At 33.6% G+C, this 16,012-nt stretch overlaps 1 protein-coding gene across 1 annotated transcript; it reads right to left on the bottom strand.

Moving 5' to 3' along the window:
- Nucleotides 1–12,324: 12,324 nt before the first annotated feature.
- On the bottom strand, nt 12,325–14,965 carry LOC112275513 (uncharacterized). Its single transcript, XM_024505926.3, has 6 exons — nt 14,375–14,965; nt 13,695–13,763; nt 13,472–13,540; nt 13,142–13,228; nt 12,943–13,010; nt 12,325–12,670 (listed from the first exon to the last, which is right to left on the bottom strand). Exons 1-6 carry the CDS (start codon nt 14,870–14,872, stop codon nt 12,511–12,513), a joined length of 951 nt encoding a protein of 316 aa, XP_024361694.1. The 5' UTR covers nt 14,873–14,965; the 3' UTR covers nt 12,325–12,510.
- Between the last annotated feature and the right edge of the window lie 1,047 nt (nt 14,966–16,012).

Below are 16,012 nucleotides of genomic sequence, written 5' to 3' on the forward strand. Positions count from 1 at the left end.
TAAAATTTTATTTATAGATTTGCTAAGAAACTTATGAAATTTTTTAAATTATAAATCCTATTTTATTTCACATAATCCAGAGTCATCTAAAACAACCTTAAATTTGCTAAACTCTTATAAAGTGTTTACAAACTCAAATTTTCCAAATCAAATGCTTAAAAAAATTCTATGAAGTCTTCTTTCAAATCTTACTCTTTGATTTATAAAAGAATCCTATAGTCATTGTTAGGTGTGTAATTTTCTTTCTCAAGGTCTAATTTTGAGCTTAGTTGATAGCTGGTCCTCTTTTGATATCAATTTTTGGTTTCTTGAGGTAGTTTTTGCTGAAATCAACATTTAATTCCTTAGTATATATGCCTACATTATTTATTTTTCTAATCTATCTTGTTTTTTTTTATTTATGGTCCTACAAAGTAAGTAGAAGCTTACTTTGTAAAAAGGCAACATTGATACTTTTAGTGTATTATCTTTTAACTATTATTTATATTTTTGAGATAATTTTCTTTAATATTTTAAAATATGATCTTCTATAATATAATATTTTTAAATTTTTTTTACCTTTTAGCCATATTACATCATAACAACATGTCTTAATTTGCAAAGCAAATTTCTTATATGCATGCCACATTATTAGCTTGTAACATATGGCTAACTTGTTAATTAAGTTTTTAATCTATTAATTAACTATAAATATATATAAAGTCAAATATGTATTTATGAAGCTCTAAGAAGATTTTCCATAAGATAATATTAAATCTATCTTTGTTACCTTCTACTTAACACTTCTTATTTAGAAGAATATATATGTCCATGATAAATATCACCATTCAAATTTTAATATCTCTCTATATTTTAAGAAGTAACACTTGATATTTTGGTAATATATCGTCATATTAAATTCACCTAGCATGTTAACTTAGCATTCTACTTCTATTCTTTTCAATCTAATATGTTATTTCTTATGGCTCTAAAGCAGATCTTGAATCTTATAAATAGTAACAAAGAAATTTATTTTAGAATAAATAAAAATATATTAAAGATAAGAACTTGATGAAAGTAAATAAACAAGTGAGACTTTCTCAAAGAATTATGAAAAAATAAAAATAAGAAAGTATTTATATTAATAAAGAAATTAGAATGGCTATTGCCAAAAGACAAGAAAATTAGAGACGCTTGAAACTAGATTAGAAGCAAGAAAAGAGTTGACAAGAATGAAGAAGGCTTCACTCTTGCCTCTATATATATTATCTACTTAAGAGCTGTGTCGCAATATTCTATAGGACCTCCAAAATATGTTGATTATACACAAGATATTTCTTAACTTACAAGCCAAATATTCTATATGGACACCATATAGTTACCTTGTTTTGTAAGCTACCAACATGTTATTGTATTCCATGGCATTTGGCTTGAGAATGCATTAGGCACCTAGCTGTGGAAGATAAAAGAAAAATTGCAACAACAAGTTTTAATAACTCTAATAGATTCTTAAATAAATTATAATTAAAGATTAGAAAATATAATCAAACATCAATAAAATTTAATTAAAATTTCAAAGGAATTATACAAGAAATAAAAAGAATTTTTAGAGATCCTTTAAATAAATCATAAAAAAATAATATAGAAATTCAAAAAAAAATACTAAAATAGAAATCTTAATAAAAAATTAAAAGAAAAATCTTAATTAAATCTTAGTCAAAATTTAGTCAAATCTTAATCAAATCTTAGTCAAACCTTGGTCAAATCTTAATCAAACCTTAATCAACCTTTAAATAAGCTCTAATCAAATCTTAATCAAATTCTAAACAAACCCTAACCAAATCCTAAATAAATCCTAGTCAAATCTTAGTCAAATTCCAAATAAGTCCTAATCATTTTGTAATCAAATCTTAATTAAATTCTAATAAAATCCTAATCAAATCCTAGACAAATCCTAAATAAGTCCTAATCAAATCCTAAATAAATTTTAGTCAAACTCTAGTCAAATCCTAATCAAATCCTCATCAAACCTTAAACAAATCCTAAACAAATCCTAAACAAATCCTAACCAAATATTAAATAAATCTTAATCAAATCTTAAATATAACCTAATCAAATCTTAGATAAATTCTAACCAAATTCTAACCTAAACCAAATCCTAATCCTAATCAAATCTTAAATCAAATCTAAAATTCTAATCCTAATCTTAACCAAATCCTAATCCTAATCAAATCTTAAATCAATCCAAAATCCTAATCCTAATCTTAAACTGAATCCTAATCAATTCCAAGTAATTCCTATAGTAGTTTTAAATCTCAATAACTAATGAATGAATTGTTTATTTTAACTCAAAATTTGCACATCTTTTCACAATTAAGTTGATAAGGAGTAAAAATAAAATTAAAAATGATCGAAATTACCAAATAGATGATAACCTCAAAAATGTGCTTGAGTGTCGGCTAGTCTTCTTCTCTCACCTTGATGCTAATCTCCCAAAGTCAATTACTCTTGATTGAACCATTACTTTGATTCCAAACTTTACACACTTATTAGAAATCAAGTTGACAACCTCTATGAAAAAAAAATTCTTAAATCTAATTGGTAAATTGACAGATATCTAAGTAAATCTTATTGGTCTTGAAAACCCTAAATTCTGAGACCATAATTTAGAAAAACCTTCATGCCTTTCAATCAAATTGTTCGATCAAATCCAAATTCACAGCACATGTCAAGCACAACTACATCCGCAAATCCAAATTTTTTCACTTGTAGATCTATTGCCAAATTTACAAAATTCTCCAAAAAGTATCATCCATTTTATTTTACAAATCCAGAGTCACACAAAACAAATTCCAATTTTGCAAAGCTCTTATAAAGTCAATACACATTCAAATTACTTCAAATTAAAACTCAAAGAAACTTCATCAAATCAACTTTTAGATAATTTTCTTTGATCACTAAAAGAACTCTAGAGTTGTTGTCAAGGTTTGGTTTTGTGCCTCAAGATCTGATTTCAATCTTAGTTAGTAACCGATCTTCTTTGGATATCAACTCTTGAATTTTTAAGGTAATTTTTACCAAAAACTACTCTTAATTTCTTTTTAAAGGTACATATATTATTTATTTTTCTAATCTACCTTATTTTGCTCTATTTGTGGTCCTACAAAAAAAATAGAAGTCTATTTTGCAAAAAGGCAGCATTAGCTTGTTTAATTTTTCTATCCCTTGACTATTATCTATTTTTTTAAGATAATTTTTTATAATATTTTTGAAATAAGATCTTCAAAAATATGATATTTTCTTCACGCATTCACCTATTAGCCATTTTACATCATAACATATAATTAGTTTATTTTGCAAGCTATCAATACGTGTGACATGTGATTAATTTGTTGACTAAGTTTCTAATCAAGTATAAATACATATAAATTCAAAGCAGTGTGTATGAAGCTTGTAAGAAGCTTTCTTAGAAGCTATTATAAAATTATTCTATTTTTATTTACTTCTATCTATTTATATTATCTAAATAATAATTATAGTAAATATATGTCTATGATATTATTTCTCCTTTTAGAGATAAATGCCATAAGGAATGGCAATCACATGTTGAAGAAGTCTAAGATGTGGCAAATTTTATTTCCTATATACTTTAAACTTTATTTTCTTTGAAGGTAATTGATAGGTCCTTTTAGTCATTGATAATATTCCATTCCAAGGTGAAAAGACTACTATATTATTTAAACATTGTTGAAATCTTCGTAACTTTATTCAAACTAAATATTTGTAATACCATCACGAGTTGTTCTTATTTCCAATAAAATCACCAAATATCAAGACTCCCTCTTAGGTTGTTGAAACCTTTGTAATTTTCTAACTTCATCTCTTTAATCCCACAATTATACAAAAACTACAAATAAGGATAGAAGGTAGAATGCAATCATTCCTAAATTGTATTTTTTTTCTAACAAAGGTTTGATATTTTTTATCTTAGTTTTGATGGATGTTATTGATGAAAAGCTTTGACCTTCTCTATTGCATTTGTAAGGTTTTTTGCTTGCTCCCATGTACATTTATTAATATCATACATGTGCCAATAAATAAGATATTTCAACCTATGTTTGTACTATCTCAAGTCTAAGACTTCTTCTACATTAAATTCTTCATTATTATCCATTGCAATAGGAGGTCGTGATATTTGACTTCTTTCTAGAAATTTTATTGTCTTATACGACTTTCAAAGAATCATGTAAAATATAAGATAGATTTTCATGGACTTTAGTAGATATAATTGATAAGAAATTAGATTGATTTATTCATAAATAGAAAATAGTTCAAGTCTACAATGATCTAACTTATCACAAGATCAAATAATTTTAATATTATAATAAAGTAATCATATCTTATTATTAATATAAAAATGAGGTTGTTTCTTGCAATAGGCATCCGTATTGTTCTTTTGTTGTTCTTGAGCCTCTTTTAGTTGTATCTTCATTGCTATATGTAGCTCAAATAAATGATTTGTTAATTTTTTTGTTGCATGATTATCAACTTTTAAAAATTCAAAAGCATCAAATTATAGATGATAATTATAATTAATAAAAAAATATATTTTTTACATAAAAGAATGTACCATATTATTATAAGAAAAATCTATTAATGGCAAAAGAGTTATCTAATCATCTTCTTGGTAGTTGATAGTATACTTCAAATATTACTCAAAAACTTGATTCACATGCTTTGTTTGTCTATCAATTTGAAGATGAAAAGTTGAAGATAGTTTTATATCTATCTTTAGAATTTTAAAAAGCATTATCTAAAATCTTGATATAAACTAAGTTTTCCTATTTGATATAATATTTTTAGGTAGTCTATGATAGCAATAGATATTGTTAATGAAAAACTTGTTTCTTTACTTATGATAGATTTTGTATATGGTATAAAATATACCATCTTAGTGAAATGATCTACTATCACAAATATAAAGTCATAAGAACTTGAGAGTAAAAGATCCATAATAAAATCTTTAGAAATAGAAAGCTATGATTGTTTTGGAATGAATAATGGCTAAAAAAGTCTATATGGTCAATGACAAGGAGTTTTTGATATTAAGCACACATCATAAGATCGTAAAAAAATTTCGACCGCCTTCCATATTTGAGGCTACCAAAAAATTTGGATATAAGTTTCAAAGTCTTATTATATCCAAAATATCTTGTTATTAGAAAGTCATAATAAGCTTGAGAATACGTAATCAAGCTTCATCTTCTAAAACATATAAGCAACTTTTAAATTATTTTAGATTGTTTTTGAATTCAAACTTAGAAATATCATGAGACTCATTGAATATGCTTATATTATATTGAGAAAAAAGAATAATCCACTCTTAATCAAGAAAAGATAAAGCTCTAATATTATAAGTATACTCTTGTTAATTTTTCAAGGATAAAAACTCAATGAAAATAAATAAATAAGTAAGATTTTTTTAAAGAAGTATGACAAAATAAAAATAAAAAGGTATTTATATTAAAAAAGAAATTAGAATAGCTATTGCTAAAAGATAAAGAAACTAGAGACTCTTGTAACTAGACTAGAAGTAAGAAAGGAATTGATAACAGTGAAGAAGGCTTCATTCTTATCTTTATATATGTTGTCTATCTAGGAGCTATGTGGCGACGTTCTATAAGACCTCTAAAACATGTTAATTTTGTACAAGTTATATTTTAGCTTGTAAGATAATTTTTTTATATACATGCCACATAGTTACCTTGTTTTGTAAGCTATCAATATGTGTGGCATATAGTTAACTTGTTGACTAAATTTTTAACCTATTAATCAATTACAAATACATGTAGAATTAAAGCAACATCTATAAAGCTTCTAAGAAGCTTTCCTAAAAGATATTATGAAATTAATCTATTTTTATTTATTTTTATTTATTTTTATTATTTAGATAATAATTATAATAAATATATATTTATGATAGAATGCTACAATTACATCTTAGTTTGAAAATCTAGCAAACTTCAAAAAATTGCATAGTTCAAGGAAGATTAAGATATGTAAGAAGTAGACATCAAAATTTAGAGCTTTGGTATAATTCACTGTCTAAATAAACAAAGCATCAAAGAGCAAGTTCAATCTTTCTATAGCCAACATATTAGGTTAATTGCATACTTTCAAAGCAAAGTTTATGGCTACATATGATTAGTCAATTAATACCAAAATTAACATTGATGAAAAAGATTAGAAGTGGAGTATATACACCATAGATACAAAGTTGAAGGACACTTGTTGACTCTTCAAAAGAATACATGCTTTGTATGATATAAAGCCAAACATGATTCCTTTCTTTGACTCCACAATAGTAATAAATATAATCTCACCAATATTGTTGTAAGACTCTGAGGCAATATTGATGACTAATTTATTGTTGTTATTGCTTGATTGAATTTATTGCCTAAATAATTACTACTCAAAAATACTTATAAGATTGTATTGTAAGAAAATTCTAATGAATGAAATGAGGTATACAAGAAGGAGCATAATCTTTTGTTTTCTTTCATTTTTTTCTAATTCTAATATTTATCACCATCATATTTTGTAAGACATCTATTTATTAGTAATAATGCCACTATTGTTGTATTACATGTCATCCTGTTTGAAAATACATTGAGCATCTAGTAGTGAATTTTCAAGGTTCTAAAGGCCTCTAATTTTGGAAGTGATATCTTTGTGAGCTATTATACAAGTAAATAGAACTTGACAAATTTTGTGATATATACTTGTAGTGCAAGTTGTCACCTCTAAAATCAAAGGCTTGACACAACAATGCATTTTACAACAATACAAAAAAGAAAAAAATTGTGGCAAGATCTAAAAAAAAAAAAAAATTTTATTTTTACTTGCACAACACACAAAGAATAATAAGTACTTATAAATTAAACTTTGTGTGCCATTGTTTTATTTCAAACCATTTTTCTAAAGAAAATTATCTCTTCTAATTTGGCAATAGAATTCTTTCAGTCTATATGACTCTTGGCTAGTCTCAGTAAATTCAATAGTCTACTTATCACTCAAATTAACATGCATATTATGTAAAATGCAACAAACAAAGATCTAATTCATAATTCTTTTCATACCATTTGTTTGATTGAGTTAGATACAGATTTCTTTGAGTAAAGTTCACTTATTTTTTAGGATTCCAATGTACTATTTATTTACAATCTCTAATTTAATTAAATAATAATTAAACTCCCTATTAATCAACCATTCTATAGTTAGAGACTTGTAGTTAGGAATAACCATGTGGCTCATACCATAAGTTGAGTTTGCCAGCAAGTATTGCCTATAATCAAAGTACTTTTTGGAATTTTTATATATCTCTATTTTTTTAAATATTTTTGTATCTTTATAAGATCTAGGCCAATTAGTGATTAGACTAATAATATAAAGATCAAGGTTACAAACAATCTATGTATTCATAGAGTATTTCTTTTTCTTATTAAAAAATACATCTCCATTATTCTTAGGATACTGGCTTAAAAGAAATTGCATTATATTAACAAATCCAATGTAATGTTTAAAGCCAAGTGGGCTCAAAGATTGGCTAATATGAAGCTTTTGGGGAGTATTTGATTATCACAAATATAATTTTTCAAATCACAAAATGATTTCAATCACTTGGTTAGTATAGAGGCACATGATGCATTTGCCAATATTACAAGTCCATTTCAATCTTTTGATACTAGTTCCATTTCTATTTGAGCTAAGACGCTTCAATGCTAATGTCAATTGCCAAGTGATATTAGTTTGTAGATAATGATCATTCTTTTTAAAAACAAGATAGTTTTTGATGGCTGAAAGTACTCCTTAAAAGCTTACTCCCAACATTCTTGTTGTGTGACAAAACTTGGCATGAGGCTCATTTATAAAATAATTCAAAACCTAATTGCGTGATTTGGGTATAAGATTTTGAGCAAACACGAAGCAAGGACTATTATTTGTGTGGTGAATCAATTCAAGTTCTTCTATATAATTAAATTCAAAAAAAAAATCCTGAAATTTGCTATTAACTTATTGGTACTATTCTTTAAAGAATTCATTGAATTTCTCATCAATTGTGAAAGTCATCAATATTTCTAAGTCTTGGAGGATTTGCTATTTTTTGGAGCACCAAGGAAGGCATGGTGGGGCTATGGTGTAGTATGGAATCAAAGAGAAAAGAAAGTTGAGGCAAACAATGTGGTTTTTGATATTCACCAGCACTTCTATTGATATTTTGATTTCAAAATCACCAACCTTACAATGTAGGTGATTTGGTGAAATATCAAGTAATATTTCAAAATACCATGGGATACTTTGAAGAAATATCACCATGGAAATATCACCCGAAAAGGCCATATTTGAAACCCCCTATTGGAGATGGCCACATGGCTAACTTCAAATGAAAATGACCCAGTTTACCAAGTACATCCGCAGGATGCCGTAGGAGAAGTGCATAAACCAGCACTGCCTTAACACAAAGCCAACACCCCCTTGGATAGGAAACCGTATTTGATCCTGCACAGTCAGAACCATTCCCGTTCGCCAGGTTTTTGAAGCTCCCGATAGAAACATTCAACCCTAACTAGGTTACCCACGCCGACAGCTTTGCGTTTGCTCAACATACCTGAGGATTTGGTCCATCTCGAACAAGTATGTTCTGCTCGACTTTAACATGTTATATTAGCAGAAATATGGCCTTGCTCTCATTTGCTGGAATTCGAGGTTGAACCATTGCCCAAGAGCACCACTGCTATGTGCATGGAAGGAATGTAGTTACAGGAATTCAGAATTTTATACGCAAATGTTTGCAGATGTAAAGGAAAGGTGATTGTAACTCCAATTCTCTGGAAGTTATTTTCATGCCTGTTTTGTGTGCTAGCCAAAAGCATGTGTGTTGACAAGGAGAATATCAAATCGTGGAACGAATGCAAAGTGCGCATCTTCTCAGCATCTCACACCGAAGTTTAGAAATTTGTAACCTTACGTGAGAGCAACTGGCAGACCAATAAATTTCTAGATTTCGTACTTAACCTTAATTTACTTCAACTATTTCTTCCCTGGGTTGCGCAGCAATCATTTTTAAAGATACTGTAGTGGTATTTTGGGTTAAGCAGTTTTTCAGCAGTTTTCATCAATTTTGCAAAATTGATGGTTCCTGTCCACGACTCACTCCTCAAAGTAGATAGATCAATTCCTCATTTCTACACTCTCTTGAAAGATCTGCTCCCAAGTGTGATAAATTTGCAGTTTGAAGGAGCCAGTTTGCAGTGCATGCCCGCCGAGAAATGGATCCAGTCCATAGACGTTCAATTGCCAGGAGATAATGTACAAGTATCGTCAAACTGTGCAGGAAGTGCGACGCGCAGATTGGCGAGGGCACTGGATGTGGTAGATGGAATTGAAATGTTCGAATCGCCAATGTACATGTCATATAAGTGGTTTACATAGCCGAACAGAATAATAGAGGATATGTAGCAGCAGCGTTCATCAGTGCCTGTCACCTACATTGCATAAGCGTGCACGGTACAAAGTGATACTCGGAGTGTGTAATAAGGAATAACAGGTTCAAGGCTGCTGAAAAGATATGATACCCCACCGACGCAACGCTAAACCCTAACTGGGGTTTCTCCATTGTTGCACAAAAGCAGCTGCGTATGCACGTTAAACAGCATTCAAAACCATTCTTAATATTATTACCTCAATTCAAGGTGACCATTTCAATCGGTTAGGCAACACAATTGTATGACCGAAGGTACAACAGTGTCTGTCGCTGGAGTGCAGGCTTTATATTAAGCATGGTACAAAATCATACCCAGGAGTTGATTATCCTAAGCGAGAGCAATAAAAAGTAGTGATAAGAACGATTCCATGCATTTACAAAATTGCATACGAACCAGAAGGAAGCGCGAGCAGGACTCCTCAAGATGACAGAATTGACAGCTCCACGTTCAACGCTGTCGCCTAAGTTGACTAAGTGCACAATCCAGAAGACTGTCTGGTGCTGTTATCAATACCACTGAAATCTATTCTATGAGACCACTAAGAAAAACTATCTTGCCTAACGAGAATAGTCATACCGGAAGACAAGATTACACGCTGTACAACTGGTTAATCTCATTCTTCATCTCCTCCTCCTTTTCACGGCCGTAGACATCAATGCTCATGTCCTGCTTAATGTTATCCGAGTCATTCACAACCACCTCAGCGTTAAGCACACGCTTGTCCTCAATACTGAAATTGTAGTCCGACTTCACGCCATCCCTCGGCACAATGTGCAACAAATTGTTCTGAGGGTGGTCGCGCTTCCACGTCCGCGAGGCACACTTAGCACGGAAATCAAACTCATCGCCAAACACGCCGCCCTGCATCTCCGCAGGCAACAACTCCACCTTCTCCTGCAGGGCCACGCCGAGATTCGTGGCCGTAACACACTTGTAGCACGTCACGCCACCGTTCTCCATACACTCCAGCGTCCCGGCGGTGACGGGCTCCACTACGAAGACATCCTTCAGCTTGCCGTTCTCGTCTTTCCGGAAGCAATGCGCCAGCCCCAGCACGATGTAATCGTCGTCGCTCCAGTCGGGGTCTTGACCGTGGGGGCTTTCGGAGGCCCTGGTCACGAGGATCACACTCCTCCGCTGCGGCTCTCTCCTTTCCCAGCTCCTGTTCGCCGCGACCTTCACTCCTTGCCCAACAAACGCCGAAACATTCTTCACGAAAACCTGCACTCCGCTCGACGTCGCTCCCTTGTCCACTCTGGAGTGTGCTACCACGTCCAACGCCGCTCCGGCACTTGAAATCCTCGCGGTTGCAGCCATGGCAGCCATCGTTGGAAAGGCAATTCCACGAGGAATTAGACAACGCAAGCGAGGGATTCTCCAACAGATCGGCAGAAGAAGAAGAGGGGGATTTACTTACAGCAATCGAACGAGGGCGTGTTTTGTGATCGGAGATGGAAATCCGGAAAGAGGATAGGAAGAGGATAAGAGGGTTGCAACCGCGTGGTGAACCGCGCGGGAAATGGTGCGTGCATTACCTGGACTGCGCTTCGGACCGTGCTTGAAACTGCGCGTGGAGCTTTCGAAGATATTATCTCTTTGCTTTTTCTACTTTACTTAGATTTTTTATATATTGCTCTTCTTTTGTTTCGTTTTTCGTGTGTTTGTTTGTGGGTGGTCTTTTGACATGAAATTTTTTTTTACGTCAACCAATCATGTGATTGGAATATTCACACAAACCATTTGTTTACATAGATGTGCGCATATACATATATATATATATATATATACATACCAAATATTTAAAGATTGAACATTATATTATTTCATTTGATGAACAATTACTATTTGAATGATTTATAACTTCGGCATTTCAACTGATTAAATTTGAGAAAGTACCATAACATATAATTCCTTGTTCTGTAGTTTTTTCCGTTCTTAAATACGGAGATTCATGTTGCATTTGATAATGAATTCAAATTTAAAAACTAATCTCATGCAAAATGGTATGGGAATAATTTCATATCACAAATGAAACAGTTTTAAATTGTTCATATTGATATGGAAAAATTGCTAAAAGCATCTCTTAGTATATCACCAGTCTTTACCAATAGCAATGTTAGTAGAAAAACAATGCACTCTACATTTTGTGAAATAAACAACCAAAATTTCAAACTTTCTAAAGCTATCATACCAAGTTTTATTAAACCGTCTCAACCTTGATATATCATTAAAACATAAGTATGATATTTAACATTGTCAGATTTATCTTCGAGACACATTTTGATTGTACTTACATGGTCTTGTAGAACCCCCCAATTAACCTACTCAAACCACTTTGTTAACCCAGAATATCACACAGATGTTACACGTATATATAAAAGTATACATCCATATAATCATAATCAAACAAAAATATGACAAATGCCTGTAAAGGCAAGGGATCGAACTGCAGGACCATTCACCTTGTACGAGGCCATTAAAATACATCAGAAATTTAGAAAAAATTTAGAAACTTTTTGAAGTTTACTAAGAGTAATAATGATGAAAGAATATGTTCAACGTTGCAACCACATGGTATAATTCATAGAAAATACAGATTCTAAAACACGATAGAAAAATACATGACAAGGGAGCTGACAATGGTCACCACAGTTCGATATAAATAAAATGCAAACGCTGGATTCTACAAAGAGGACGCTGCTATGCGTGGTTCCATCACAGACTTGAGTTTCCATGAATGCACAGATTGTTGCCCTTCCACACACATCTGGTAATTTGATTTCCAAAAAACGAGAAAAAATTGTTGCTATTGAGTCGACACTCTGGCTGATTGACCAGCCCATTGCTTCCATGGGAAAACAAAATAATTTACAAAATCTTGCTACACGTGCTTCAAGGATGGTTGGACGAAAGAGAAAAAATTCTTCGTTCGCAAACCTAATATGACAGGGTTACCGAACCTGATTGCACTAATCCTACGAAAGACTTACGATGGTCTCATTGCACTTTGAGCCTGAAGCAGTGGGAGAACAGGCGTCAAGCGAACACCAGGAGCCTCTGGCTCCAACACCGTGCTGCCGAGCCGGGTGGGTGGCCAGTAACGTACCACGGACCGTCCTAAAATGCTCTTCACAGGAAGTGGCCCCCTGCCAACAAAGCAGTTTCTCATGATTAGTAGACCTCCAGTCATCACAATATCAGACCTAATCTCGACATGCATTATTATCCCATGCAGCAAAGAAAATGTAGAAGAGTATGTCACCTACTCACCATAAAACTCTATAAATCGAATCAGAAGCACATGAAATAAGATGAGAAAGTATCTCAATCTAAAAGGCCTGTGTTTGTAGAAAGCCCAACTTAAAATAGGTCGGGTTCTTCAGAAACAATGTCGAAGTGTGAGGGGAAGACAACCTACCAGATATGCGAGTCGTAGCTATTGTTACGATTGTCCCCCATGACAAACACAAAACCTTCGGGAACATACTGCACAAGGAAGAAGGGGGGATATGATTATGAAGAAATTGTGCACGGAACCACGACAGAATGAATGAATTCAAATGCCTACAAGAGCTTCAAAAAGTAATAAGTTGTAAGCAGGTAAGAGGGATATGTACAGTGGCTTTCATGTCGTATATGGGCGGCTCAGCAATGAACGGCTCATTCTTTGGCTGCTTGTTGACGAAGACTTGGCCATTATGAACCTGATCATTGAAAAATGATATCAGAAACCCTCCAGCCATCGAAGTCTATGACGACACTCACATGATGAATATATGACGTCACTCACTTAACAGTGCTTAATGCTCGAACCCAAAAAAGGTACCCCCTTTGACAGACTTCCTGCAGGGTTTGAATCGATGGTGACACACTTGCTGCGAGCAGACAGATTGTGACAAAGCGATTCGAATAGGGTGGAAACGGTTACAGCTTCGTCATTCACATACCTCAACGACATCTCCAGCTTTAGCGATTATACGCTTGATGAAGACCTCTCCTGCACTGTAACCCTTGGCCTGCACAAAAAGAATGGTGAATGAACAGCTGCAAAACACCAGCCCCTGAAACAGAAGTCACAATTCTGACATAGACAATCCTGGTCTACCCGCAATCGTGATGCTCTTCGGTCGTAGGTGCTGATATAAGCAAATTCAGGGGGTGAAAGCTCACTTGTAAACTTTCCGGCGCCTTAAAAATGACGATGTCATTCACGCTGGGCTGTTTAAAGTAATACGACACCTGCACAACTAGCCATTCTCTTCACAAGTTAGAGTCAAAGAGTCTGCAACTGTACCTATGGTAAAAACCCTAAATAAACATTGCTGCTCCCTCACCATAGACACGATCTGGATGTTACTCAAACCCCTTAACCTCGTAGCTGCACTTAATTACCATATAGTGCAAATGAAGAACACTCTGAGCCAAACATGCTAATGAGACAACTGAAAACGCTATCTCCGAAGCAGAGGGGGTTTCAAATTTTCACAGAATTGGCACTGGGTTTAGGTGAATCAATTCATAACAATTCCAGTCGGCTCCACAAATCACTCTGTAACACACAACTATCTGCGTGGAAGCTGGTGGTATATGTTTACATAACAGAAGCCTCATCGACCTAATTGGAATCCGCCATATCTGCTGTTAAGTCACCTTAGAAGAGTACCAGGTGCTGGACTCCTCAGGAAGTTTATATTAAGCTCAATTAGTGATTGCGCTCGTAATCACATTACAAATTTGATAGGGTGTAAGCAATCTCTGGGATTCTGGGAAGACGACAGACCCGGTTGGAGTAATTCTTTTGTTGCTACAAAAGATGAAGAATTAACAACAGGCAGGGAAACAGCAAGAACCTTTTCAGCAACAATCCGGTCACCGACTTCGAATGTTGGGTACATGGAAAGAGAGGGAATGAATCTAGGCTCCGCAATGAACCACCTAAACAGCAACGAGAACGCAAATGCGGCCAAGATGGTCTTCCCGTCATCGGACGAAATGGCAGCCCAATCAGGCAACCAGCTCGGCTTCTTCAGCTCCGCCTCTTCGGCATCCACAGCATCCTCCTCACTCGGACTCTCCTTAATGGCAGGCGCAGCCAGGGGCTCTCCCTCCCTGCCATTTCTATCCCTCTCAGACCTTGCCACCAATGCCTCATAACGCCTCTGCTGCTCACTTCTCGACCAACACCTCACCGCAATCTTCAGAGTCTGCCCCACAAACGGATTTCTCAGCGCAGGGCCTCGGCAACATAGCTGCCCACTCCCAACTGACGCCGCGGCCTTGAACTGGGCGTCTACATCTATCGCGAATCCCACTACCGAGATCCTGCCAGCTCCAACTATCATGGCCATTGTGTTACTACGACGAAGATTGTGCAGTGCGGCGACGATGCTGGCGCGAATTCGCGATGCGCGAGGTCAGCCACGAGCAGCAACACCAACACCAACAAACACCGTCATCGTCTTCTAAGGCAAACCTTCACAAATGGCTTCAAGGGGTGAGGAACGGGCTGGGCTGGGCTAGGCCGGGCCGGGCCTTATCGCAATCGAAGGCCACGACAACGCCTATGCCCGTGTCCATGTCAGTGTGAACGGAGGCATTATTTTGATTCCGACACCCACCACTTTCACTCCAGATAACCAACATATTACTCCCAATTATTTATATTCATGTGTGGTTTGGTTTGGTTTTTTATTTTAAAATTAATGTATTATAAATATATCTTCTAATTTTTTCATTTGATTCATTACACATTTCATAATGCCTTCTATTCTTTTGGATTACTAATTAAGTGGATATATATATATATATATATTTATTTATATTTGTTCTATAAAATAGCTTGGATATAAGATAAAGAGGAAAAAATGCATTTTAATTGGATATTGAGAAAGAAACTCTAAGAATTCAAGGAGTTGTGAAATTCTCTAACAAACAAGTAATTGAAGCCTTAAAGATTTTTTAATAATAGTTCTTTTCTAAAAAACTATCTATTGTAAAGGGTACATTCTCTCTCTCTTTTGAATATGCAATTGTGCAAAGTTTTTGCCCCATCCTTACTCTCTTTTTCATTCTCTCTAGCTAAATTGTCAATTGTCTTTATTTCTCTTTTTCTTCATTCCATCTCAAGTTCTACTTTGTCTTTTTAATTAATATCTTTTTGTGGAGGAGCTTCTTTGTTGTCCTTGCTAATCCTATAATTGCTACATTTATAGGTTGTGACTTTAATAGGTTAGACAATTATCCATAAGATGTTCTTTTTCATGTACCAAGAGTCAATTCTTTGACCATTAGCAACTTACCTAAGATAATATTCTTTACAAGATAATTTATTTATTTTTAATTTTACTTATTTATTTTAATACTTCTACTTTACTATTGGTCAAAGGTTGTCAATCCTAATGTCTTTATCAACATATGATGTCTATCTTTTATTAATACTTTTGTCAATAAATTAGCAAGCATGTCCTTTGTTGTACAATACTTTATAT

The sequence above is a fragment of the Physcomitrium patens genome, chromosome 23, assembly GCF_059467195.1.
Source record: "Physcomitrium patens ecotype Gransden chromosome 23, ASM5946719v1, whole genome shotgun sequence".
NCBI classification, from domain to species: Eukaryota; Viridiplantae; Streptophyta; class Bryopsida; order Funariales; family Funariaceae; genus Physcomitrium; species Physcomitrium patens.

Coding starts and splice junctions, on each gene's coding strand:
- LOC112275513 (XM_024505926.3), bottom strand. CDS start 14,872: ATGGCCATGATAGTTGGAGCTGGCAGGATCTCGGTAGTGGGATTCGCG. Junction 13,764..14,374: donor ACCGGATTGTTGCTGAAAAG/GTTCTTGCTGTT, acceptor CTAGTTGTGCAG/GTGTCGTATTACTTTAAACA. Junction 13,229..13,471: donor AAGCTGGAGATGTCGTTGAG/GTATGTGAATGA, acceptor TTCAATGATCAG/GTTCATAATGGCCAAGTCTT.